We start from the raw sequence: 27985 nt of genomic DNA, 5'->3' as shown, positions 1-27985 counted from the left end.
CATGGAATTACCTTCAGGAGAATAAAGTGGTATGTTCCCTATCTATGATTAATTTCACATATAAATATACCCCATGTGAATGCTCTTATTTATCAGAGGTAGGCAGATATAAATTAAATTATTTTCCTGTGGTATATTTTGCTCTCAGCTATGTCTATTGTTCATTGTCAGTATCTAACAAAAAAAAATGTTTTGTAATTTTATCTGTCCTGAAGTAAATCCCATTTATTAGGGATTACCTAATTACCCACACACTTTTGTGTCCATGGATCTATGTTGTCCTGAATATGTAATACTCAGGTTGTGTACTGGACTTAACCCGGCCCTGGTAATATTCTGCACCAACCAATATATATGATTAATACATATGATTAGTGCCAATGCAGTGTTTTTTGCGATGAGAAGGCAGCCTGAGAGGAACAACACCCTGCAAGACCTGAATCAGGGGAAAGGAGTCCCGTGGTAATTTCAGGTTCCTTCCACTTTCCCGTGATGCACTGCGCGATTGTAACGTGTGGCAGTTATGTTGGATAATAAGTAATTTAATTCGTAGTAAGTTCATAAACACACGTTTATGTGGTCGGAATTTATAATGCAACCGACGTGTAGTGTGAGCATTAAAAGTTGGTTAACAAAAATAGCCCAAGCGGAGATCTCCGGAGGGGACCGTTGTAACCGGTAACTAAGGCAACGACGAATGACGTAGCTCGCGGGAGAATAAACGTTAGAAGCTCAACGAGCTCGGACTGTTTACATGTTGCGTTCACGAGTCTCAGTGGTTTGCTTTTGAACATGGAGAGACATAACTTGGGAAAAGAAAGGCTCATAGTACCAACTGAGTTTACTTCGGTCTCAAGTAAGTTGTTTGTTCTGGCTGCATGTTTTGTTTTGTTGACACTAACTCGTAACTTCGAGCAGTTGTTGAGTTCGCTAACGTTAGCCTACAATGTAACACAACTTAGCTAACGTTAGCTAGTCTGCAGTTGTCAGCTCTAGCGTTAAAACTAATACATTCAAATGAATAAGAGGTATTCATGTTGGTAACTTCCATGAAACCTCAGTGTGAAAAGGCTCTCTTTGCACATGACAAGACTAGCTAACGCATGCGCACACTAAAACATTATTTTATGTTATTTAGGGAATATCCAGAAAGATCTGGTACCCCCATCGCATTTTGCGTCGAGTGTCCAGTCCACTGGAGCACACAGAGGCGTTCAGATCCCGGGGACAGCGCCACCCATCTCCTGGATGAACCCAGGCCTAACATCAGTACCATCAGAGGACCCCAGTCCTACCAATCCATGGCTTGCCATCACTCACGCTCAACAGGAAGTCTTGGAGCTGAGGAAGGAAAATCAGAGGATCATGATGTTACAAGGAGATAGCACAAGAGGAAGGATGCCTGTTGATTATCCATCAGACCTTAGGGCAAGGTATACCACAGTATGTTTTATGTAGTCAGAAATGCAGCCATTGTCTGACATTTGGGTGGCATATTGCATACATGAATAGCTCTTTTCCTCAAACACAGATTTGCAGAGAGAAGTGAACAGTGGTCCAGATGGGAGTCAGAGTGGCATCTAGAGGCAGAGAAGCACAAGGCAGAAGCTGAGAGGTTGAAGGGGCAAGTGGAGGCCCTGAAGGAGACTGCAGAGAGACACAGGGAAGAGATGAGAGACAGAGACAGCACCCTGAACCGGTAGGAGATATTTGTTATGTTTTTATGTAATTGAGTCATTATACAGTTGGGTCTGACATTCTCTACATAACCAAACATTTCAGAGATAAGTGATGAATCATTTTGAACAGGCTTAACATGGCATAATCTTTGTACCACAGACAGAGCCATGAGTTGGAAGCAATGCGTGAGGAGCTATATAAGACTAAGACTGAACTCAGACAAATCAAAGAGGAGCTTATTCACAGCAGTGCACAGAAGGAGAAAATAAGCTCACAGGTAACTCTATTTACTGACAAAACATTTCATTTCGACACTGGTGTTGACAAAGATCACTTGAGAATTACTGCCACCTTGTAACTTATTTTGGCAGTTTGTAGTCTGGTGTTTTAGTACAGTCTTGTGGTCTTAATAATAGCTTATACTCACCTGACAGTTTTAATTAAGCAAGTTTCACTGTGATCAGTTTCATATATGACGACTCTTCTGTGTTTAACATTTTTGTTTCTTGCAGCTTGAACAACTAAAGGGAGATTCAGGTGAGGAAATTACAAAGCTGAGGAGAGATATAGAGAGGAGCAAAGAGGAGGCCCGGGAGCTCGCTCTGAAGGCTGACACGAGCAGGTTACAGGCTGAGGAGGAGGCCAAACAGCATATTCTTAGACTGTCAGAACAACTGGAGGAAATGCACAAGAGGCAAGAGGTGGAGGTGTGTGGCAATCTCTCTAAGGAAATTTAAGCCATCAAAAACCTTGTACATATTGATTCGAGTGACTGCAGCTAAAGGTTCTGCATCCAAGAACCCATGTCAGCAGGCATCTGCTCTGCTGAAGTATCCCTAAGCAGAACACTGAGCACAGTGACCATTCACTCAGACCTTCCTCAGGAGGGAAGCAAGTGAAAGGAGAACCTATGTTTCGGGATCAATACAAAATTCTATGATTATTTGTACATGAAATAAAATGTCCATTATTTCACTCTCTTTACTTTCAGCTGCAACAGTTGACTGCTTCCCACTGTGCAGAATTGGGTGCAGCAAGAAAAACAAACGGTGAACTACAGGACAGACTTCAATCAATGACCTCAGAAGTGCTGCAGCTAAAAAGCACTCTGATGGAGGTTTCTACAGAGAGAGATGGGCTGAAAGAACATTTAAGGTGCCACATTCAATCCAAAGCTGAAGAGAGCTAAACATCTATAGCACTCTGTAGTCAGATTCACTGATTTTTTTTGCGGGGGATGTTGTTTATTTTTCAGCCAAATGGGACAAGCTTTTGAGACACAATCAGCAACACTGCACAGTCTCAGAAATTACATCGGCCAGCTCGCCCCAGAGAAAGGAGAGAAGGAACGATTAAATGACGCTGTTGAGGTGAAGACAGTATAAACAGTATTGATTGCAATCAGCCTACTGTAAAGTAATTGCACAGAAAAAAACTTAAAATCTTGTTCTTTTTAGCAGTTTAAAGAAAGAATTGTGATGCAAATGAATGTTCAATTTATGAATTAACATGTATGTTTACCTTTTTATTTGAATATTATCGAATATTTTGTAGAGGCTGAACAAAGAGAAAGCAGCTCTTGAGATGACCAATGAGCTTTTGACAGTGAGGTTGAACTCTGTGAATGAGATACTCACCCTACAAGAAGAGAAAATGGTGAAGAAGGTGAGTGTTTGTTCTTCACATAGCAGTGCCCGATACAAAGCTACACTGATAACACATGAGTAGTAGCACTGCTGCTTGCAGGCCGAGCCACTGCTAACCTTTATAGACCAAAAGCTACCTATTATTGTATGTTGTTGGGTTGACATTGTAATGTTTTCAAATCTAGTCATATGTCAAAAGTGTGAAAAAAAAAAAGATAGACTTAAGTTGAGTTGAATGCAGTTCATGGATCTTAAAGATGGTTATTCAGAACACTGGATTTAAGATTGATGATAGAAAAGCACCAGACAGGATGGCAAAGCCCTGCGGGAGTAATTCAGTTGGATGAACACTTCATCTGAGGTGCTCCATCCAAATGTGTACATACAGTATGGCTCTGCAGGTGACATATAAAACTACTTTTGAATGTGTTTTTCTCACTTTGAAGGGCATTTTGGTTTGTTTTGAATGAATGTCAACTTGCAGAAACTTAAAAGTTGTTTGAGGTAGATGATAGTCACAGTTAACAACTTGTATTGTACTTGAGATTACACTGAGAGCACTTATTTTTAAAAGCTTCAGTATGCTTTTTAAATCATCAAGGCTCATTCAAATGAAGCATTTGCTGAAGTGGTGTGTGCGTATAATATACTTGTGTATTTTTCAATAGACCTCGACAGGCCCACTTGTGAACAATGGATCTGAAGGTCTTCAAGTGCTTCAGCTCTGGCGAGAAAAAGTGTTCAGGTTATGCGTCCAGCTTCGCTCAAAAGACATTGAACTAAGAGGAGAGAAGGAAAAACTTCTTTCACAAGTATGAAAACTGTCATCTGTTACTTTATACCACTTATACCAATACAATCAGACCCAATGTGTTTTAAGTCTCTGTTTAATGTGTGGTACTGTATTGGTCTGTATTTCAGGTCAGATCCATGGAGCAGCAGCTCCAACAGGAGCAGCACCAGGCCAGTGTGCTCCAACACAGTCTAGATGACAGGGTAGCTGAGCTGGACCTGGAGAGAGTGGAAAAGGAGGTTAGTACCAGAGCAAGTGATGTGATTTACGTGGCTGTCTGAAAACTTGATGATGCACAATAAATTTGGGGCTGCTTAGGATAGTGATAAACGCTCGTACATTTGTACCACAGCACAAAATGCTGACTATATGAAAACCCAGCTAGGTTTTGGTAGCGGCTGAGGTCTTAAGAACAGCAGCTGGGCACGAAGACATTCACAAAACTGAGCGTCACAGTAGATTTGTGTAAGATATATTATATGGATGTGTGCTTGTCTTTGCAGACATTGAAACAAGACTTGGTACAGGCTCACAAGGAAAACTCACAGCTGAAGTCGCAGAATCAAAAAGCAGAGGCTGAATGTAAAACCCTTACAGAAGCAGTGCACAGGTAAAATAAATGTATCTGAGTTCAGAAATGAGAAGAGTAGGTAACACAAATTTTAAAACTGAATGAAACAGTAAAACAATTGGTCAATGTTAAAATTATACTCATTACAGTTAATGCTGCATATTCACTCATTTTGTGCTTCACAGGTTCAGTCTGGCATTTAAGAGCAAGGTGGCAGTAGTGGATGCAGCCCAAACAAGGCTCAACACTTTAACCCAGAGGCTAACCTTTGCTAAACGACGAGTGGAGACAATCCAAGGTGCGATTATAATGGAGCTCAATATGCTGTTTGCAGTGCTTCAGTTTGTATTGCATGTGTCTGGTAAAGAAAAGACATCACAATGTTTTTTTTTTTTTTTTTCAGGTTTGATAATGAGGAGGGTGGCTCTGCAGAAAGTTCATCAGGCCAGTAAACAGGCAGAACAGGCTGCTGACAAGTATGTTTCACATTCTTTACACCCAACCAAACACCCAAACAATCTAATTTAGTTTAACCAACCTGGGTACAAGTGAGCCTGTGTCTCGTTTTACTGACAGTTTCATCAACCCTTGTGTGGAAAAGTAGCTCTCTAAGTACTCGCATGAGACTAAACGTAAAGAATTTATAAATGGCTGAAGATACAGCCTGTTGGTGCTATATGTGCAAAAATGCTTCTGTTAACACACACATATATATTCAAATTCAAATATTTGTCCTTTGGAAGAAGTTTTATAATCAGGTGCCACATTGTGCCTGCGGTTAACTGACAATTATTTTTTTTAATTAATTGATCACAATCATTTACACCGTAATGACAAAACTAATGCCCAAATGCACGTTACAATAATTCTGGATCCCACTGTGAGGCCTTAAAAGTGCTTACTTATTTTGATCAACAGCTTCCAAATCTAAAATATTGAATTTTTAATATGAATTGAAGAAAGTCAAGCATCTCTTTTGCATTTCATAAGCCGTAAACAACAGATGTTTCCACCGGTTAAGTGATTAAATGCATCATTACTGGTAAAATTTTAAGTATACATTAAATCCATCAACTCTTTCAGTACTAATTCACAGAATTAGTAGCCTAATTTAAACAACTATTAAAAGCTTAATGTTGTTAGAAATAATATATTGTTGTATGTATGTATGTGTAATGTATAAAAGCATGAATGCAGCTTTGTTAGGTTTTGAAATAGGGCTAGATGATAAGGTTTGAATTAATATTGCAATATTAATAAGGACCTTTTCTGATATACTGTGTCAGTCTATCACAATATAACAAGTGTATACAGAGTCAGTATTTTTAGTCTACATGTTAAAACATTTGTTTTCTGCCTGTTTAGAGTTTGGCTTTGTTATGCACTGTGTAGTTTCTTCACTACCTCTCTGCTTGACTCTCTGCTCCTTTATTTGCTCTGCCATCTTGTCTGTGTTGCCCTGCAGCATCACAAAGCTCCAGACAGAGCTCAGTTTGGTGTGTGAAGAGAGAGACAAGCTCACACAGGAGCTGAAAAGAACCCCAGAGCTCATCGAGAAAGCACTGGCTGATCTGAAAGAACAGTGTGAGCATTCTTACAACTGGCCTCGTTATAATACATTATCTGTTAATCTGTCGGGTATCCATGTTTTGCCATTGTATGTGTCTCAGTTTACCTTTTTGTACATCCACTTCAGATGAGGGAAAACTGAGGCAGCAGCAGCGGGAACTGGAGCAGTCCTGGATGGAGGTCCGGCAGGCTGTGTCTGGCAGAGAGGAGGCCGACAAGGGCCTGCAGCAGATCCAGGCCCAGCTGGAGGAGAGCAAAGTCAACCTGGAGAAACTCCGCTCTGAGCTGCTCAGCCAGCAGGAGGAGAGCGAGCGTGGTGAGGCAGCGGCTGCAGCATGACTGTTTTTCAACCTTGACTTATCCAGGGAATGCAGACTGAATACTCCTGCTCTTTTTCAGAAATGCCCTTCATCACAGTCTCCACATATTCACACCTGGCCACTCCTTTCTGCTCAGTAGCTTCACCGGAGCAGTTGGGGATTAAGTGACACGCTCAAGAGCACCTTGACTGTAGTTGTTCTGGGAGAGTTACTGACTTTCACTAATACGTTTTTTCCCAATTGGATTCAACTTAGCCACTTAGGAAACATCTTAGCTTTAAACCTGCATTAAAGCATAGGGTCACAGGGGCACTTGACTATTGTTTATAGATTGTTTATTGTTTGTTTTTGAAGTTGATATGGCAAACTTTTTAGCCAACAGTTGCCTGTTTACGCATCCATCAGTTTTGTAGTCCAGTATTCTCCTTTTAGCTCTGTTTTGCTTTTCACATAATCCTGAGGCAAATATCTGGCTCTGAGAAAAAACTGAAAACAGCCGCCTGCAACACAGTGAGATGATAACTTTCTCTGTAGTTTTGTCACTGTGAACAACTCCTTTCATATACATGTGTTCATGTGATCCATTGGTAATATAAAATGTATCACTTTAATGATGCAGACAACAAATCCTGCCTTTAGTGAAAAAAGCTCAACAAATGTTTGCCACTGGCTGTCATTTAAAAACTAAGTAGAAGTGCTTTTTTCTGGCCTTTAGGCTACTGCCACCTTGCTGTGTTGCTACCGTGATTGCATCGTAATTAATAAATCTCCTATGATTCATTCAGCTACTTGTTTACGGTCTTGGTGTCTATGAAAATTTGCTAACTGATGCAATAAAATCCAGTTCATCCCTCTGAGGTACAAATACAGCATTAGGCTGTTTCTGATTGTTTGAGAGACTGTATTGAGGTGTGATGAACTTGTTGTTCCCCTTCAGCACTGCAGGAGAGAGTGTCCGAGATCAAGGACCGCTGTGCTGAGAAGCTGAGAGAGATGGAGGTTCAAGTCAATACTGCCAAGAGAGAGCACACCAAAGCAGGTAGCAGGATTAGCACCATGCTACAGTTCACAGCAGCTTAACATAGGGGGCTGAAGTCATATCTGTAGTGCAGCCTGTGATATAATATGATTGGAATTGTTTACACAGTATATAGCAACATTTCCCAGTGGTTTTGATCTGTCTGTATTGTCTCTTTCAGTTATGACTTTGCGGCAGTTTGAGAGAGAAGCAGCAAGGAAACAGGGTGAGATGAGAGAAACTCAACATTTGGGGAGCAAACACACAAAGAGGGAAGTCCAGAATAAACAACTGAAGGAGACGGAGAAAGACAAAAACCTACTGCTGGTAAGACTTCTGAAAGCCAAAGACGGTTCTGAAAAATGTCTTCATTTCTGTTGATGGCCTCCTATGACCTGGATCTGTTGCAGGCTGTTGCTGAGAGGGGGCTGATGAGTGAGTATACAACAGCTCACACAACAGCTCTACAAAACTCTGCTGCTCCCAGGGAACATTGGGAAAAATCATCAGAGAGGAGTCGCAGTGCAGGAGCAAACGTCCAACTACCTGCAGGTGGTAATTAGTGTCTTAACTCCTCACGCATCAGACACTTTTTGTTAAGTCCTAACATTTACACAGACATGACTGATCTGACCAATGGCCTGTCTGTATCCTGTCAGAGAGACTCTTGTCTGTTTTGGAGGAGCTCCACACTCTCAGTGCTGCAGTGGTAAACAGCTCTGAGGACTCTGCGGAGGAGGGACAGAGTGACAGCGTGGGACCATCCACAGGCAGCCTGCACAGCTGATACCTGATGATGATTCACTGGAGACGGAGAACACACCTTTTAATTTGTACAAAAGGTGGGCAGTGTTCAAGCTTTAAGGAGCCAAAGAAAAATACAGCCAGTGGAAAGAATTAGTTTGAGCCAAACATCAGAAAACCATGCCTATTGCTACTGGCTGTATAAGGAGAAGAATAGCTATTAAGTTTTTTCAATACATCTTGTGCGTCTGTCTGCAGGATGACTTTTACTTTTATTTATTTCAATCAACATTTTGTGCTGTACAAATATTTGGAAAATCTACTCAACGAGCAAGCTCTTCAGCTAAATAACCTCCCCAGTAACACTATGTTCCACATTTCATTTCTTTTGCTTATTTTAAATGATATTTGGCTTTAAACTTGGCCCCAGAATAGATTGAATTGTGCCCACTGAATTAAAGAAATGCTTTAAAGTTTAAAATCACACTTTGCAAATCTTATTCAGAGAAGATATATTACAGATAAACGTTTGTGTTTATAAAAAATAACTGAACATATGCTGATGACTTTAATAAATGCAATCTGTCAGATAAAAATACAGCTGGCATAGCGCGCGTGAATGAAAGTCTGTTCTGTTGACTTTGATCCTACAAGTTTATGTGATGGTCCAAGTATTTCTTTTTTATGAGGAAACGTCTTTCATTATTTTCAATAAAGTATTTTTATATTGCAATTCTGTGGTGTTCAGCAGCATTTTGGGAAATATTGATAAAGCAATTTATGATTTGATATGAATCCACTTTTTAAATAACGGTACATTATTACAGTGGAAATTTAAATAACAAATACAGGTGTTTCTGAGGTTTATAGTTAGCTGAGAAGGTTGACTTTGTTAGGTAAAGAAGGTTTTAATGTGACTTGTTTCTCTTAATATTACATAGGGACAGTTGGGAGAACTTATATAATTTCATATTGGGAAAAAAATCAATATTTTCTATTTGAAGTTCCTTTATAGAGGTCAGTTTTAAAATGACATAATCATGGGATGGATGACGATAAACCTCATGATAAACCAGATAATTGTGCTATTTGTCATTTGTCATACGTGCTAATACATTTTGCAATAGTTGGAAGTTTCAAGCCTCTAGGTAAAAACATCTCATGGAGAACTGAGGGAGAGCAGAGTGAAAATACTAAAGTCTAGACTTCCCTACTCTATTTTCTAAAAGCATCAAAAATAATTTGCAGGTACACACTCATAGCTGGAAAAGGTGATTCATCATGGCAAGCAGAGGATGAATGCATCAAATTAATTAAAAAAAATTATAATGGATTTTAGCAGTGTGCTCTTACTGCTTCAGAGTCTGAAAATCAACATGTTAACAGTTTGCCCTTAACATTTTAATTTGTATAGTATGCCTTTGATAGAAAAATCTGTGTGATTGATGACAAACTGAAGGAATCATATATTGTCTGAACTTACATGCATCATCCTGATCATCTTAAAGTAATGTGCCATCTTTGATCATCAGTCTTTTTGCGTGATGCACTTCAGATATCACACCATGCATTAAAAACATACATTCGTGGCAGGAGCAGTATCATATGAATATTACTGTAAATATTAATAATTCATGTTCATGAAATTATGTCATGGTAGCAAATGTTTGGGTAGGCCTACTGCAAGAATCAGCATTAAAAACAAATTATGAGTCCTCATTTGTAGTTCAAAACCAGCAGAGGGCGATGTTGTCAAAGGTGAGAGCAGCGCATACAGGGATTTCACCCATCATTTTGGGCTGTACAAGAACAATATAATTTCTATAGGTTGTTGTTTCTTACCTGAAACTGTAAATTATCTTGTGAGTGAGGCTGGTTAAGTACAGAAGGAATCTCTTATCTCTCAATATTTCACTTAATTTTTGAATCCATCTGAACAGAAAACCTTCCCGAACCACTTAATCCTTATTTGTTTTTCCACAAATGGCAAACAAACAAGAGAACAGGATTCTGGTGGGAAAACTCCAAAACATCTTGCTCTGTTCCATCAATGTGGGAAAAAAAATTAATGTTACAATATACAGCCTGAATATAAGCATTTATACAGAGCCTCAGCAGTGTGGAGAGAACAGCCAGGCAACACCGTGGTTAACTGATGAATAATTTAGTAGAGCATTGCAATCCAGACAAGATGTGAAATAAATGAGGTAATAAAAACCGATCAATGAGCTCCAGACAGATTTTTATTAACAATTCAGAATTAATGACATGTAAAATTAGTGGTTCAAACAAACAAGTGAGTGCTATCCCAGTGTGTTTATACATATCTGACTCCAAGCAGCACTGGAGCTAAAAATGTGTGTACTTGAAGAAGCTTGAAATTTCAGGCAAGAGTATCATGAGCAGATCAATAACTGATTTTCTTAGAAAAATACATTTAATATATGCAATTCTTTATTTTTGCTGTAACATCACTACTGACATTAAACCAGTTCTGTGACTCTGGCTTTACTTACTACTGTTTCTCTATCGATATATAAAGTACTCTGGTTCTGAGGCTGATACTGTGCTGTCAGAGTGCAGCGCGTCAAATCAGAACATCTGCTGTCATCGGCCCTGCTTGTCATCAAGTGTCTGCGTCAAGCCGTCAGTCTCAACTTCTTTTTCTGGTATAAACAAAATGCCCAAACCTGCAAGTTCTTCCTACTGTTTTGATGTTGTGGAAGAATGTTTGCCTATTTGCTCCACGATATTGGTTTATTTTCAAGAAATGATTAATGGCCTTATTAACGCTAAACCTTGTATCAGATATTTACACAAAACAAGTAGAAACCAGTTCTTACAAATGCCTTGGGATTTGAAAATGAGTGCTGTGTTGTCCACTACATTGAGAGATGTCTCAAAAAGGTCAGATGCTCTTTGCAAAAATTCTCCATCCGGACGACCAGCTTCCTATTGCGAGATTACCCTTTGCTGTCAGGTTTTCTACCTGTGCTCCTCACTCAACAAACCTTGTTTCCTGCATTGCTAACTGGCCATAGCCAAAGTCAAACTTCATATGTCTGAAGTGTTGTGAAATTGTCTGCCTGCGAACCGTTCTGTCACACTTTGCCAAATGTCCCCAAAGTCGAGTCCTCTTGGGGCCAGTCCTCATTCACGTTTGCACCAGCCAGTGAGTGGAATATGCCACAAAAGTCCCTGAAACTGGTCAATTTTTACCACTGTTTATTCTCTTAAGGACATTATAGCTGTTCCTCAGTATGCTATTTAGAACATAAATGACTGCTACCCCTAACATTTAATAATAATTTAAGTTAATAAATGTTAGCACTACAGAACACTAACTCCTGTGCAGTTGTTTTTAGATGAGATAAGAGGATTACAAGCTAGAAACATCAGATGATAGAAGATAACATTTTGTATTCTGAACTGTTTTAAACAAACGTGTGTCACACAGCGCGCTGGCTCATGAGGCCTAGCCTACATCTTTGCAAAGTTCTTGCAGACTGGAGGTCAGAGCAAACTTGAAGCGGTGCGTGAGGTTGATGTGATCCAGTAAGTCAGGGGTGTCGACCACCAGTGCTGCATGCATCAGAGCCTGGTGGATGGCTGTGCACTGCTGTGGCAGGCCACGCTACAGGGTAGAGCATCAGCCACGGAGGAGCAGTAAGAGGAAAGGCAGCTAAGTAACCCTATTTATAGATGCAGGCAATGTGGGGCATTGTTTGGGGGGTTGCAGTGGAGTGAACTGTCAAATCTTCAAACTACAGCAACGCTTTATGTTATTTCCTCTGGTAGGCGTAAATAAGTCCGAATTTTATTATTCTTATATAATTAAGAGGGGAAACTCATAACTAGAAAAGCTTAACAGATATGGTTTACCTTTCTGTTCTGTACAGCCATTATACATTACAATACAGCACCTTATGAGTTTTCACCCACATTGTTTAACATTTCAGATGAAAAATCAAATCAAAAAGAGCTAGAAGCCAGACCTCTTTTACCGAAAATGTTGGAGCGTGATATTTGACATATGGTTTATTTTCGAAACAGCAAACGTCGCCATCCATGCGTGATGAAGTCTCCACCTGTGCCAATCAGTCACCTCGTTTGGAGCTGTAATTGCAGTTTCCCTTTGGGATGATCAGCGTAATTTGGAATGCAGCAGTTGAAATGTTGGTGGTGTTTACTAGATGCATGAATGAATGAACAATTGTTGTAAAGGAGGCTTCTCACCTTTTTATTACCACACTGCGATAAACAAAAAGGCTCTTGGCCTCAGGGTGGGAAGCCTCCAGCCAAATGCTGGTAAAATATGAAAGTGGCTTGTAGATTTCAGATAGAAAACAATGATTTACTATTCAGTGGCAGGTGAATCTGAACATTGGCTGGCAGATGTTCACATTTTAAAAAGTGTATTCTCTACCCTGCTTGGCCTGCATGTTTTACCTGTTCTAAAAACTAAAATCTAAAATGTAATCAGGCAAAGGTAGTGGACTCACTTTACTGAAGTCATGATTAATGACACTTTTGCTGGGGTGGACTCACTTTATTAAAATGATTGGTGACTCATTTGGAAGGAGCGGTGTAGTTATATGCAAGTCACTGTGGCTGCGAACTAAGCTAATCAACATATGTCAAGAGCAACACCTGCACAGGGACTGTAAGTGTTAAAGGCCCAGTGGGTAGGATTTAGTGGCATTTGCTGGCACAGTTGCAGATTGCAACTCACTCACTCTATCCTCCCTTTCTTAGCGCAAGGGAGAAACTACAGTGGCCGCAAAACGTGTGAACAACGCGAAAGTCCCTATCTAGAGCCAGTTTTTGGTTTGTCATACTGTAGAAACATACTGGTTAAACATGGCGGCCTCCACAGAAGATAAAAACGGCTCATTCTAAGGTATCAAAAACATAATTATTCGTATTTTTTGGTGATTATACACTAATGAAAATATACCTATGAATACTATACTTCATTTCTGCCAATGGATCCTCCTAAATGTTACACACTGGACCTTTAAACAATTACCTGCCAGAGTTTTAATCCAGACCTTGATCTTGAAACCCACCTGAAAGATGATCTTATATAAAATAAAATGTGTGAATCCCTAAATCTAAATCTAAATGTTATTTGTATGTTTAAGTTGCAACCAATATCATACTTTGCCTTTAATTCTCCAGGCAATGGTATCTTAACATCAGTGTCACAGATGCCTCCTGTTCACCATCTCTGTTTTATCATTTAATGTGCTTATATATATATACTGCAAACCTTCCTGGGCATCTAATATGCATTTAAAAACCATTAGAGGTCCCCTGTTTCTTTGTGTTTGTGTCTTTGGGAAATGTTGGCAGCAAACATTGCATTCAAAAAGTGCTTTGCTGTTGGATGAGATTGCAAGCAATTTAGACTGGGATCAGCCTCTACTGGGATCACTTGCATAAGCAGAATGGGGGGAAAAAACTGCAGCACTCTCGAGTCATATTCAAAATTTGTTTTCTTAAAATTGTAATCAAATATTTGACCTAACACTGAAACGTCACATTATCACATGGAATATCCTGCAGAGTGTGTGTGGACTGGAAAGTCAGTCAAAGGGGAGAAAGTCTAATGTTAGTTCTGCCCTTTGAAACATCTGTTGTTGAGATCTCAGGCTGACAAAGACACAAGGAATGAAAGAAAACAGAACATCGATAATTAAAATTGCCTGGCTAATTTGTTTTGTTCTGTAAGCGCTTTGCCTGTGGGACATTCAGTTAAAGACGTGGGAATGTTTAATCAAATCTCCATTAATATTCATCTGTGCTGCTGCACCTTAGCTCCCTCTGGTTACCATCACGCTGTTCAAATAAGACTTCCTAATTACCAGATTTTTAGACTTTTATTTCATCATTTTCTCCATTCGCGAGCAATCTGTTCTACAAAATATAATTTAGATTTCGTTGCTGCTCTTTCTTCACTCTCAGACATTTTGTTTGAGAGGATCGTCATGTGACACTTTAATTACACGCTCAGTTTAGTAATGGACAAGTGGACTTTTCCCCCCAGTGGAATAGACTCTTTTCATTTATGTATTATCACTGTTGTTCATCATGCCAAGAAGAAAAGAAGAAAAGAAGAAAAGAAATAGTGGTGTGCTGAAGCAATTCTGCCATCTGCAAACAATAAATACCTTTCAGTTTTGTACTTAAAGAAAGGAGCCTAATGATACAAGGCACTGTGATTCATTCCTCTACATAAAAACATTGCCTTGAGCTTCCCTTCTTTCAACAGATATGCTAATGCTCATGCTGGTATAAGGACATATAAAGTGGAAGATAAACTCACCGAAACTCATTTTACAAACATCTATGATATTAAAGACTCGTAAGACAGGTAATATTAAACTGTATGTTATATGAAAACGTGGTAGGCTCTTCAGGATATGAAGAGTAAATTTATGATTTTGGTGATGTAACAGTTTGTGTATCAATATTTGTATTCTTCATAAGTGATTTTTAATGAAAATGTATCATGGAACAGATACAAACCCAGGAAGTGAAACTCTCCAAGCATCAATATGTGATCGCTGTGCCAACAGTTAGGGTGAGTATGTAACAAACTTGTGTTTCTACAATTAGAGTTGCAACAATTAGGCAACTATTCCATTTGTTGATTGACAGAAAATACATTTTGATAATTGAATAATAATTTTTATAAGCAGAAAGGACCGACATTAGCTGGTTTCAGCTTCTCAAATTTGAGGATGCAACGCTTTTATTCGTCACACATTATAGTAAACTGAAAAACTGTTATTAAATTACTAAATCAGATAAGGTCAGCGTGGGCTGTGGGAAATGATAATGGGCAATTTTCTGATGTTTGTAGATATAATCAGCAGATTGATCACATGTTGGAGAGCATGTCCAACACTCAGGACATCACGCATCAGCTGTCAGGGACCTGGAGTGAATCCATGTCCTCAGCAAATCTTTTGGCAACTTTATTGAAAAGTAATACATACATACAGTATCTCATCCAAATACATGTTCAGCCCTGAGTGCCTTTTTATATGCAACACAAGCTGCGACTGCAGCTTTGAGTCTGTAGCAGCTCGGTGCATTTCAAGTGTGGGATTTTGCCCCGTTATTTGTCGCAGATCTGCTCAGGCTTAGTGAAGACGGATGAGGAGTGACTGTGATCAGCTACGGTATCTCTTCAGTTGTCCCTGGTTTTCAGTGACGGTCGTATCAGAGCTTTAGCTGGGTTATTTAAGGATTTTCTCATTCTTGCTCATGCCTTTGTCACATCCTGTTTAGTTTATTGTGATGCACTTTCTAGTTGCGTAACACAGTCATCCTTAAATCATCTTCAGTTTGTTTGAAATTCTGCCGCCAGGCTCCAAGCAAAGTTTCCTTACTGACTCATATTTGCCCTGTTAAAGCTTTTTAACACTGTCTCTAGTCTCAGCACATTTCAAATTGATTTTAAAATCCTATTAATTATCTATAAGTCCTTGCATGGCAAAGCCCCAACCTTTCTCCCATTCTCCTGTGCACAGTGTATGTACTAATTCAGATTTACAGTTAGAATTTAGGTTGTCAAACTCCTGTAACTCCTACGAATGCTTTATGAAGGCATATACACATCATTTACTGTATTCAACTGACGACTAAATCACTGCGCAGTAATGCACACAGCTTGATAATTATCTATGCAGTAGATTTGCCAGGTGGCATATACACACTTTAGTTTCTTCATTAAGCCCATAAAACACTGTCATCAACATTGTGTGTCCAGTATTCAGTAAATTATGCTGCCTGTGCGAATACTGTCAAGACTGGGCCAAAATTTGTTCCATTCACTAAATCAACTGTTTGCTGCAGGATTAAATCACACTATTGTTAACTGAATAATTGACTAAGACACATAATTTACCATTAACCTTTAAGTGTGTTTCTTTATGGGTGGCAATGCTGGTCTGTCAATCTGCTTGTTTTTCCCTGACTTTTCCCTCTAGCGTCACTGTGATTGTTCACATTTGTGCCTTTGTCAAATGAAACTATTTGAGGAGCTACCAAGAAATTTGATACACACATCCATGCCCCCCTCAGGATTAATTGTAATAACTTTTGTGATGCATCTGGTGCCATTATGTAAAAATTTCAAATTTGCCAACAGTTTAGTTTATGACTCAATACCTGCAAAACAAATGGCATTCCCATCATCCTCAGCTGTACTTGGTGATAAGTGCTAATTAGCAAATATTAGTATGCTAAGACACCAAACCCAGATGGTGAACATGGTTAGGCATTATACCTGCTAAACATCAGCATGTTACCATTGTCATTGTGAGCATGTTAGGATATTCTAACCGGATAGAATATGGAAACAGACATGAAAATAGCCTCAAAGGAAAGTTTTGTAAAAGTTTTTTTAAAAGATATTTTGACATTTGCCCCTTGTCCTGCTTGTAACCGCTTAACATAAAGTGTTAAAGTAGAGCTGTAGTAATTAGACGTTATAATAATCAATTACATTGTGCTTCTATCTTCCACCTAGGTCAAACACAGAGACGCAGACAGTGAATACTCTGTGATTTTAGCTGTCAGCTAAAGCCGATGTCAACTCTCGTACTGATGAAATCACTGGCTTTGTACACTTGAAATGATCACTGTCTGGTTTGTCTGCTTGCAGCTCCTGGGTGGTATTTCTTCTGTTTGTTTCTGACAAATTTGTTTTGGGCTAAAACTTAAACCTCCATATATAACAGCACCAGAACTGCCTCTAATGATGAGATAACCTGCAAAAGTAAGGTTGAAACAGAAAGTGAAGAGCAGTAAAACGACAGCGTGTGTTGTGACATGTGGCATGTTCCGAGCCTCAGAGCACTCACTGCAGCTGAAGCTCTGGTGATCCATGAATACAGGCATTTTTAACAGAAAACCTTCGGAGAATGAAACATGAAAGGTTTTATCATGGAGCTTTATAGCACTCAGTGTGCTCTTTTTTATCTACTGACCTTTCTGGGGAGCTTCAGACCACTTATTGCAGCCCTGACCTTGGGTGTCATAACACAAAGTACAATATCACCATTTCATCTCAAGAATTTTACAGGCATTACTTTTATTGTTTAGTTACACGGAAAACTTCTCTTGGGAGCCCCTTAGGGTCATGTTACAAACTGATCGAGGTTTTGGTTTTGACACATGTATTATTAATCCCAGTTAATCCACTGCACACTAACTATCCCCTCAGGTTTTCTCTCTGTGTATGATATTGGCTGAATGAAAGTTGTGCTGCTGTCTGATCTGTTGAGGGTCCAGGAGAGCAACACGTTAGCACTATTTATTAGATTGTACTTGCTACCTCTTGATCCCCGAACAATTAAATAAATAATGGCACTAGATACACAGTTCACTGTTTGGTTTTGAAGACGTTGTTTACAACTGGATTCCTCATCTTTAATTATCCAGTGCCAACCCTCATTTACGTTATCTGCCCAAGGAAAATGAGGCAGCACATGCATCAAAGCACTTCTGCTGTGCACTTTTCAATTCTCCCAGCAGGCTTTGGACCTAATGTCATCTTAAATGTGAAATGCAGAGCCGAGCACATGGCTGCAAAGTTCCACATTCAATTTCACAGGTTCCAGCTCTGAGTAATGATGCAAAAACTGATTTTTTATATTAATAAACTGTTAAACAAAAGGAGTGAAAAATACATACCTTTCTCAGCTTTCTACCTAATAAATGCCTCTGAAATAATGTGTAAACCGAGCCTACGTCAGATCTGTCTTTGATAAAAATGAATGGCTCTGACAGAATATCAGCTTTTTATGAAATGCAGGGACACTTGAACAGTCTGAGAGCCTGATAGATTTTTATTTTAGCATCTGTTATCTGTTTGACAAATGCTCACACTGAATTTTAAAGAATGATTACAACTGAGTAAAAATCAGTTGCCTTTTTGATGACTTAATTACTGTGGATGGCTGATGTGTCTGATTGTAACTGTGCTCTGTTAACAGTGATATGTGTAACACTGGATATGTCTGTATTTAGGCCACTCTGCTCCCTCAGGCTTACAACGTGTGTGCATAATTCTGTGGGGTTAGAACAAGCAATTGCTATATATAAAACAAGGTTAAGTTCACAGACTTTGGTATTGACGAGTGATTGAATATGCTCAGTGTCATCTGTGGTTGTTGTACATTATTCTATTTCAAAACCAGTGTACAATCACTTAAAATAGTGTTGATCTTTATGTGCACTGTATCTCAGCAACTAGCAGGGATTTGTGGTTTATCATCACATTGCTCATGTTAGCCTCTTGGAGGAATGCCAGATCAACACCATGCCATTAATTGCACCCACCATATGGTCAGCACTTAATAAATGCCATTTTTACTTAACCTCCATAGGAAGTTCTGGAAAGACCTGCTGACATTTACACTCAATTGAATCTTGCTAAAGAGGCTGTGTATCAGACAGAGAGCGAGAGACTCCCTGAGCAGATCTCATTTGCTATGGTGAGAAGTGGGAAGCATGCCCAAGGTGTGCTGAAGAGGCAGTGCAGTGCTAACCTGAATGATCTTCTAAAGACTTATTGAAATGCTGTCAGGTATTTGCTGGGGCACTTATCACTGAGGGAAACTGTTATCCTGAATGTCACTGTCTTCTATTGAAACCAGAGAATCGGTGTGCAGCCATGGAGGAAAACATTTCATCTTCATTCTTAACACATTTAGTGATAAGAAAGTGTCTGTCTTCATGTCACTTGACAGAGACTGTCACATGGTAGGGACTGTATAAAAGTGATCAGGGGAAAGAGGGGGTCAGAAAGCGGGAGGCTGTTTTCATTGGACTCAGTTGACTTGATGTTCATATCAATTGTTTGTTTCTCTGTTGTGTTATTATGTATTTTGTGCTTGATGCAGCATAAATTGCCCACTTAATTAATTAATGAAATTTGTCCTTTGGCTGAGTGTGGGGAAGTCTGACTTTTTGGGATAGCTAAATGCTAACATCAGTTGCTAACATACTTACAATGACGATGCTAACAAGCTGATGTTTAGCAGGCATAATGTTTACCACGTTCACCATCGTAGTTTAGCGTTGTAGCCACACCCTACCTTTATTTTTTTTCTAGTCCTAATTGTCACACTTCCTTTATTATATTTTTAATAGTTACATAAAGTTACATCCAAAAGAAAACTTTAACTCACGCCGTCATTCATAAAGGTGCACTTTGCCGTATGCAATGGACAACAGTTCTGTTGTTCTTTAGCAAGTGGTACCAATTTAACAGTTGTATATTATTTTGAAATGTTGTAGCAAGGGTGTGTTTTTTTTTTCTCAAGAGGAGGGTTTAAAAGAAAACATTAATAACCCTGTGGAGGGCTTTTTTGTTTTTTTGCCCCCCTCACTACACTAATCATTTTCATCCAGTCCCTAAACACCCCTACTAAACAGGGTTTATTGCAGGGTGCACTTTGGGCTATTCTTTTGCATCTAGCAGTTTTTGATATACCGACATCTCTTGTATATGCATGTTTTGCAAGAATTTAATTTAAACAATCTATGTTTAAGTGGGCTGAAACTAATTGGATAATTTTTCAAGTGGCACTGATATCTAAAAACGACATACTAACAGAGGTGTCTGTGAAAAGGTCATTCCATCCAGACATTATTTTTGTTCATGAAATTGAACTTTTGAACAGTTGTTCTACTCGCTGTGTCCCGTGAGAGATTAGACTTGTATGCCAAGCATTAAATCACATCCAGATCAATAAGCACTGGCTCTGTAGCCTGTTCTGCTGTGCTGGTTTTGCAGCAGTCTAAATACGAAGCTGTAATGATTTCTACCACTCCAGCACACATATACTGTGTATATATATATATATAAATATATAATGCACACATACACCCCTGTTCCAACAAATCACACTGTGAGCATAATTGATATTGTATTGCTCAGTTAATCTAATGGAATGTAAGAGTCGCTCGCCCACAGTGAGTAAGCAATACTGGAGTGAATAAAGCAATTTAACTTTAATGTCTTGAAATAGATAAATGATTAAAGGGAATGAACTTCAAGCGGAAGAGTGGTCGTCCTTAAAAAAAAAGTTCAATAACTGTATTTCAATAGATTTAAATCACATTCCTGTACCGCAGTGTGGGGTACAGGATGTGCTTTAAATCATACACTACAGTATAATAAAAAAACACTATGAAAGACTGAAAATCACCTGTAAACCTACTCTGCATTTAGCACAGGCTGCAGACATTACAGACTACTGATTTAAGACAGAAGTGAATAGAGCTGCAGTGTTCTAGCGGAAAGCACCAAAATGAAGCAGGAGTGCTTCAGTAGGAGCACGGAGCATGTTTGAGATTAGCTGCAGGTTCGCTGATGTCGTTGTATTTTATAGCCTGACAATCAGCTGGTTACGTGATACAGATGACTGCATGCTGCGCTGCTGGTGTGGTGATATTGTCCTGTTCTCATGACAGTCTGATTGGCAGGCAGAGCACAACTTCCTGTTGTGTTGATGATGTAATAATTGTATGGACCATGTTAAATTACAAACAACTGAAGTCTCTACAAGCTCAGAGATCTCTTCCTTGTAGACTCTGCTGTTTGTATGAGATACAGCTAGTTTTTAAGACAGACAACTAATTGTATGGCAGTTAATAAATATGTTAACTTCAGGCAGTGGCGGACTCAGTCTGAGGGGCAGGGGTGGAGGAACAAGCATGCAGAAAGTTGTGATGCATTTATGATGAAACAAACTCAAATGACTTATTATGTGACTCAGATTAAAAGCATAACTACTACACATTGGTAACTTTGAACTATTTTACCATTTAGAAGCACATAGAAGCAAACTCATTTCCTAGAAAATCTATCTTTATGGCAGTGTGTCACATTTTGTCCACTTCAAGGGCACCCAGAGGGCAGTTTATTATGTTTTATCTACCATATGGGCATCAAAGAGGAAACTGTGTGTTTTAGCAACTTCAGGTTGTCTGCTGGCTAATGAAACACGTTGTATAGGCTGATAACAATACGACACAATGCCTGAATGTGAAAAGATGCAAATAGTGACCGTCATATGCTTTGCACGTATTGGTAATGTACATTCAACTTCACATTGTTTACATGCTAAAATGCCAATGTTAGCTGTTGTCAATGACAAATTAAATACATAGATTATCTGGGAAATGTACTGCAGATCAAAAGTACTTGATGCCACGCTGACGTTATATATTCATTTAGACTTTTACCAATGAGAACTCAAACCCCAAACACACCACTACAGTATGATGGTCCACAAATTAGGTCGCCGCCCTGCACTCCCTGCGTCAGCTGTTTGTGTTGCCAACAAAAAGTGAAATTCAAATGACTTAACACCAGTAAGTCGATTAGGATACTAATATTTAGCCTTAGTTAGGCCACTTGGCAACCAGTGATTAAACAGTGATAAATCAGTGCATTCGCTCCCACATCTACAGTCTCTGCACTCAAACACCTGCAGGGGACAGCCTAAGATTATGTTGCTGGTGTGCAGGACTGCTGCTGCATGAGTATGAGTGCTGCTACACAACAGAGAGGGAGACAAGATTAGAGATGATAGATAGATAGATAGATAGATAGATAGATAGATAGATAGATAGATAGATAGATGGATAGACATGGCCTATATACACACTCACAAGTCAGCACTACTATTGGTCCATACTGACTGGATGCTGGTGTATGCTGCCTTGCCTTTGCACCACACACACCAAACCCAGCAGAGGCTACACACGCACACACACACACACACACACACACACACACACACACACACACACACACACACACACACACACACACACAAACTCTCTCTCTCTCACAGGCACACACTCATAGGCGCGCACACCAACTCTGCAGTGACGTGAGGAGGAAGACGGGAGGTTGCTCTTATTATAATTCAACGTCAGACCAAGTTTGATAAACGCCCCCCCTTCCCTCCCTCATCTCCTCTCTCTCTCTCTCTCTCTCTCTCTCTCTCTGGCCCATTTCATTGGTCCTTATCCACAGTAAGGAGATCCGCTTTTCCTCTTCTCCACCACCACCATCTTTGAGATAAAACACTGCCTTTAGGTTTCCAGCAGCAGCACAGGGCTGGCGCTGCAGTTGCGCTGGCACACATTCAACGTGGGTGCACACAGTGAGTGAGAGAGACCCGCCGCATCTTGTGGATTTCTTTGCGTACAAGCCCGTGTACATGGTTCTCCCTGCTTCTCCTCTGTCACATCCAGACCAGGAGTTGATTTCACTTCTCGGAGAAAAATGTGGCATCGCACAATAGCGACAGTGCTTGTTTTATTGTATTTTTGGGGGGACTCGTTGGCAGGGTTTCCAAATCAAATCAACATTGGTAAGTTCAACGGGATGCTCTGACTGCACATACATTTCTTTGTTCACATAGTCTAAATAGGACACGTCTCTGCAAGTCGCACTCGTTGGGTTATTTGCATAATTCATTACCAAGTTCACTTCTCATAAAGCCAGAAGGTTGTGGGATCTTGCGCGTCTTTGTGGCGGTTTGGTAAAAAAGCAGAGTTGATCCAAATGGTCAAAAGGCGAGTTTCAGTAGCCTATCTGCAGTGCATTATTTAGTGAGTGGTAACACATTCATTTTTTGGCCTCCTTTCTTCAAATTAACTGATCATCTGTGCAATAATGCGTAATGGCACGGCACTGCCCTCATTCTGTAAAAAAGTCACATCCTGAAAACGGGAATTAATTTCTTCCTGAACTAACCAGAGCTGTTATATATGACATTTTCTCTCCTGTAGGTGGACTGTTCATGCGTTCTACGGTGCAGGAGCACAGCGCCTTCAGGTTTGCTGTCCAGCTGTATAACACCAACCAGAATGTGACGGAGAAACCCTTCCACCTCAATTACAATGTTGACAACCTGGAGTCCTCCAACAGTTTCTCTGTCACACACGCCTGTGAGTAGTTTCACACTGTATACACTGGTTAATAAGAATTGTCTCTGCATTAAAACAGCAGGAAAACCTCATCCCTTTTACTGTTTTTGGAAAAACAAACAAACAATAAAAAAAACGACGCAATTACATGTTCCCAAATTGTATCCAGAAGTAATGATGCAGTCTAACACTCAGGCACACACGCAGTATGTGAGATATGTGTTGCTGTTCTTGTCCCACTGGCAGGCTAATCCAAAAATTACACAGATGTTTATGAGCTGAAATTGGTGTTTGAATAAAATAGATCATTGCTTTAAAATAAAAAAAAAACCCACAGACACCTGCCAAGTGTCTGGCCTCATACACAAACTTCTCAGTCACGCCATCCAAAATTCACCAGCTGGATGATGGAGCATGATGGCCTGTAATTGGCCAAACACAGTGATTTTGTAAACTGAGTAATTCAGTAATTCCAGAGAAGCTGATCTGCAGACGACTGTACTTGACATCGGGGCCGAAAAACACTGCTACTCTGGTTCTATCAGGCTGTGACATTTAGTTGATGGTTGTAATGCGTATTGTGATGGTGGCTATACTGGTTAAGTTGGTTGTATTGTGCAACAATTTGCATTTGATCTGGTCTTTCTCCTTAAACTTGCCCGTCTCTCCACAGTCAAATGAAAAAAGTGATGTAATCTTCACCTCTGCAACTTGATGAAAATGTTATGTTGAATATTTGAAAGGTAAAAAATTGCCTACTAGTCAAATATAATGTAGATAAGTAGCCATCTTTAAGTTGTCCATGTGTCCAAATCAAGCTATTGATAATGATTTAAAATATCACATTACACATTAGGTTAGCAGCACCATCTTCTGACAACACTTTTGATTGATAAATAGCCTCATGTATCAACTGTAACCTGTCGTAATCCATGTAGTCATCTCTACAAACATGATGGATTTGATAGAAAGGGCTGTGGAGTGTGAGATCGCTTCATAATTGGTCTACCAGTCACTCCTCTGCCATATAGGGCACCAAGTTCTGTCTGGAGAATTAATTTGTTATCTTTCTTCCCACCAACTGCACTTCCCACTTAAGGATCAGCTGTAGCTCTCCAAACTCTGCCAGCTCCCGTAGAGAGTGGCTTTGTAACCTAATGAAATGACAGAAAGGCCAAAAAAACATAAAAAGTTTAACACAGTTGTACCCTCATATATCTTTGGATCAGCTTTAATGAAAATGCAAACTGCTGTTGAAATGGTGTAGTTGTTGGTGAGTGCAGCAGGGAAGACACTGACACCCTGGCGCTGCCTGCCTTGCACTGCATTGCATTGTCGACTGCTGAGTGATTACACTGGAGGAGCTGTGGGGTCAGTGCTTAGCTCAAGGGCACTTCAGCGGTTGTTATTGAGTAAGAGACAAATACTACATGCTTGGCTTGTCCAGATCAGGGATAAACTCTCCTTCTTGGGTGTGTTTTCCAATTCCAGGAAGTCAAAAGCCAGCCATTATTTAAAATGACTGATACAGTCAAACACTATTCTTGTGACTGTGTCAATGAGCTGTTTTTACTCCATATTTTTGGTCAACATTGAAAATATATTATTATATAGGATGTCATGCGCGTTTATTCTGCAGGATATTGCTTCTAATGCTACATTCTACTCATATCACCACCCACCAAGTTTTTGTAGGGAGCTAAAAAGATGTATTTCTGCCACAAGTGGAGCCCTGTTGAGTTAAACTGGGGAAATATAAGCCTGTTGAATCACAAAAGCAATTGCTGTATATTTTTGTATCATGCAGCTATTAAATATTCAGACCATAGCCAGGATTCCACAGTGAGCAAACCTGAATCCATTGTTTTTGAAAGAAGCTTAAGTTTTTTCTTCCTAAAGGATAAGAAGAAAAAACAAGATAATCAGGAGGATTAATTTTAGCAAGATAAGCTGATGCAAGCTAAGCTAGATGCTTCCAGGTTGAAAGAGACCAGTGAGCAGCTCATTGTGCAGACTGGCCAGGCCAGCTTGTGACTAAGGCACTGCTTGAAAATGCACCAAACTCCATGATTCTTATTTTTAGTCGTCTGGATTGCATAATGCCCTGCTTGCCTGGCAGGTGTTGATGTAGCGAATGTGATGATTATGATTTGACACATTTCTATTCTGGTTAGTCATTGCTATGCTTTCCCACGGCTCACATCGTTAATTTTGATAATATTAGCAAGTGTTAAGACGACTAAGATTTTAAATCTGCTAATTGCTTATGATCTTTAAGATTGTCTATAAAATGTCCCCTTTTGTTAAACAAATACATAAAATAGTTGTATAAATGAGAGGAATTACTTTTTGCTCAGAGCTCATTTGTTGTATGGATTTTGAATGGATTAAAGCAGGACAACACTGCTGTCCTCCAGCTGGGTCAGTATATAATGATTGTTACAAATCCCTGATGGCAAATGACGGTGTTATTGGCAGTGGGGATCAATAGGTGGAAGGCTATAGTCCAGTTGTAGTGTGTGTAGCTCCAGTTTGTTCTCCAGTATGGAAAAATCAATTCTCAGCAAGCTTTCATTTTCTCTATCTCAGTCCCTCTTTACTAATATATGGCTGTTCTCCAACTTCCTGACCAGAGACACTGAATCTTCACTTTGATGCTTGCTTTGCAGCTATGAAAGTTGAGAAACAAACAAACCTGTAAACAGCCAGTGATACATCGCAGCAAACAATTTCCAGTCACTGCTGCTTGATTGAATTGATTCCGACAAAGAGAACTTCACTGTGCTGTTGTGTTTATTATCTCACCAATTTGTGGCTGGCTGGAGTGAGGCTGCAGGATGTATTGATGTGACACCTTGCCCCAGGACCAGGACAGATTGTGTGCATAAATGCAGAAATGCGAAGGTTATATCCATTAAGAGTGAGGTCAGGGCAGGAAGGAACAGCGGAGACAGAGCCGCTGGCACGGCTGGACATTCAGGGGGGAGTTAAACCAAGTGCATGTGGGATTATAGTTTTTGGATATGGTGACAGAGCAGACAGCTGAAACAGAACATTTCATATCTCCATTTCCAAAGCATACTTACTCACTGTGTAATTAAGTAGCTGAGCTTCGTATTACTTGTGTGTAAAATGCTTGTAAATTAAGTAAAGTTTCTACTGTATATGTTTCTAATCTGTTGCACCACTATGCCATGTAAAAACAATATACCATAACATCATGCATTTTTAAAGACTTTTTCATTCCTCATGTCTAAAGTGGCAGCAGGATGAATTTGGTCAGGCCAGAATCTTTCCAGATATGATCATTTGGACCATTTAAATTAATCAAATGTCAATCTAACAATGTGTTTCTTATTTGAGCGTTTATTATAGCTACCTATCCTCCCTCTGTGATGACTCAACCAGTGTGAGGCTGCTCAGACAGAGGCTAATGTTAGAGCACTTCAGTGTGTAGGCAATGGACAGTCCCACTAATGCAGCATAGACCAGTTCATGTAGCCAGATCTCCTCCTCCTCTTCCTCCTCCTCCTCTTCTTCTTCTTTTGCATTATTAAAACTGCGGTTCACTACATTGACTCATAAGCTGTGTCCAAATAAGGACATTTCCATTTTTTGCAATGTTTGTATTAAAATGCAGCATGTGAAAAAGTATTTGTAGAACATTAATGGTTGCAGCTGAAACTATCCCATCATTTTCATTGCTTTGTTATCTGCATAGAAACCATGCAGGCAGGGGAGGGAGGAGTTGCAGCACACATCAGCATATTCAAATTCCAGCATGTAATTTATAAAACTTTTGAGTAAAGTATAAGTAAACGAGGGAAAGAATCACCTTCGACTGACGAGAAAGTCATATTGTTTATAGTTGGCTATGTATACTGGATTATATTCTCTAATGGTTAAGGTTCAGTATATTATTTAAAGGAATGATGTTAAATTTTGGGATATACGTGTATTTACTTTCTTTCCTGAGAGTTAGATGAGAGGATTGATACGCGTCTGTACGCCAAATATGAATCTACAGTTAGCAGAAAGACCGGAAACACCTCTTAAAGCACCTCTCAAGCTCATTAATTAACATGTTGCATCTTGTTAGTTTAATTTGTACAGAAAACTTAATGTAAAAATGACACATTATGTTGGGGGATTATGTGTCTGACCATTTTTTTGGCGGGGCCCAATAACCTTTTAGTGTCTGTGAGGTTGCCAGGCAACCAGTGAAAATGTAAGATGTTAATTAGTGAGCCTTATTTGGCCAGAGCTAAGCTAGCTGTCTTCAGTCTTTGTGCTAAGCTAAGCTAATAGGCCCATGGCTGACAAATGATATCGATCTTCTCATCTAACTCTCAAGCAAAAAAGCGTATTCCACAAAATGTAAACTATTCATTTAAGTATTTACCAATGCAGAAACTCAGAAGCTGTGTGGTTTCTGGAAGAAGAAAAAAAATTGCTCATCAGAGGACGTTTTCACTCATTAGATCATTAGAGCTTTAGAGCTTTTATAAATATTGTAATATCTAAAGGTAAATACATTTCAGTGCTTTACATACATTTTGCTGTAGTTACTGAAGCAAAACAAACATGCTGGAATGTAACCAAACAATATATAACAACCTTGGATCCATCATATGTCTAAGACCTCATTTAAACCGACAAGTCATGAATGATGCATGA

At 39.5% G+C, this 27985-nt stretch overlaps 2 protein-coding genes across 9 annotated transcripts in view; both read left to right on the top strand.

Annotated features, from left to right (window-relative positions):
- Positions 1–386: 386 nt before the first annotated feature.
- Positions 387–9074, top strand: cchcr1 (coiled-coil alpha-helical rod protein 1). 3 transcript variants are annotated; one of them, XM_051401364.1, is made up of 19 exons: positions 483–856; positions 1139–1433; positions 1532–1699; positions 1840–1957; positions 2193–2387; positions 2672–2835; positions 2936–3050; positions 3235–3345; positions 3995–4138; positions 4248–4358; positions 4623–4729; positions 4876–4988; positions 5094–5166; positions 6156–6274; positions 6387–6575; positions 7517–7618; positions 7779–7924; positions 8008–8152; positions 8257–9074. In XM_051401364.1, exons 1-19 carry the CDS (start codon positions 793–795, stop codon positions 8382–8384), a joined length of 2607 nt encoding a protein of 868 aa, XP_051257324.1. In that variant the 5' UTR covers positions 483–792; the 3' UTR covers positions 8385–9074. The 3 variants fall into 3 exon arrangements, with proteins under 3 accessions (XP_051257326.1, XP_051257324.1, XP_051257325.1); XM_051401365.1 differs by having other exon boundaries at positions 486–856; positions 8008–8149; XM_051401366.1 differs by lacking the exons at positions 7517–7618; positions 7779–7924; positions 8008–8152; positions 8257–9074 and adding an exon at positions 6659–7363 and having other exon boundaries at positions 387–856.
- A 13191-nt stretch (positions 9075–22265) lies between these two features.
- LOC127364090 (glutamate receptor 3-like) overlaps positions 22266–27985 on the top strand; it is a 69480-nt gene continuing 63760 nt past the window's right edge. For 3 of the 6 annotated variants that reach the window (XR_007884976.1, XM_051401247.1, XM_051401246.1), the window contains exons 1-2: positions 22266–22749; positions 23171–23329. Coding sequence is in view for 5 of the 6 variants with exons in the window: in XM_051401247.1 (XP_051257207.1) it covers positions 22662–22749; positions 23171–23329 (247 nt within the window). In the remaining variant the exon portion in view is untranslated. The remainder of the gene's footprint in view (positions 22750–23170; positions 23330–27985) is intronic. The other 3 variants (XM_051401244.1, XM_051401243.1, XM_051401245.1) reach the window with 2 other exon arrangements.

This window comes from Dicentrarchus labrax, unplaced genomic scaffold, assembly GCF_905237075.1.
Source record: "Dicentrarchus labrax unplaced genomic scaffold, dlabrax2021, whole genome shotgun sequence".
NCBI classification, from domain to species: Eukaryota; Metazoa; Chordata; class Actinopteri; family Moronidae; genus Dicentrarchus; species Dicentrarchus labrax.
The sequence above is the reverse complement of the archived record's forward strand: the minus strand, read 5'-3'. Positions and strand labels throughout refer to the sequence as shown.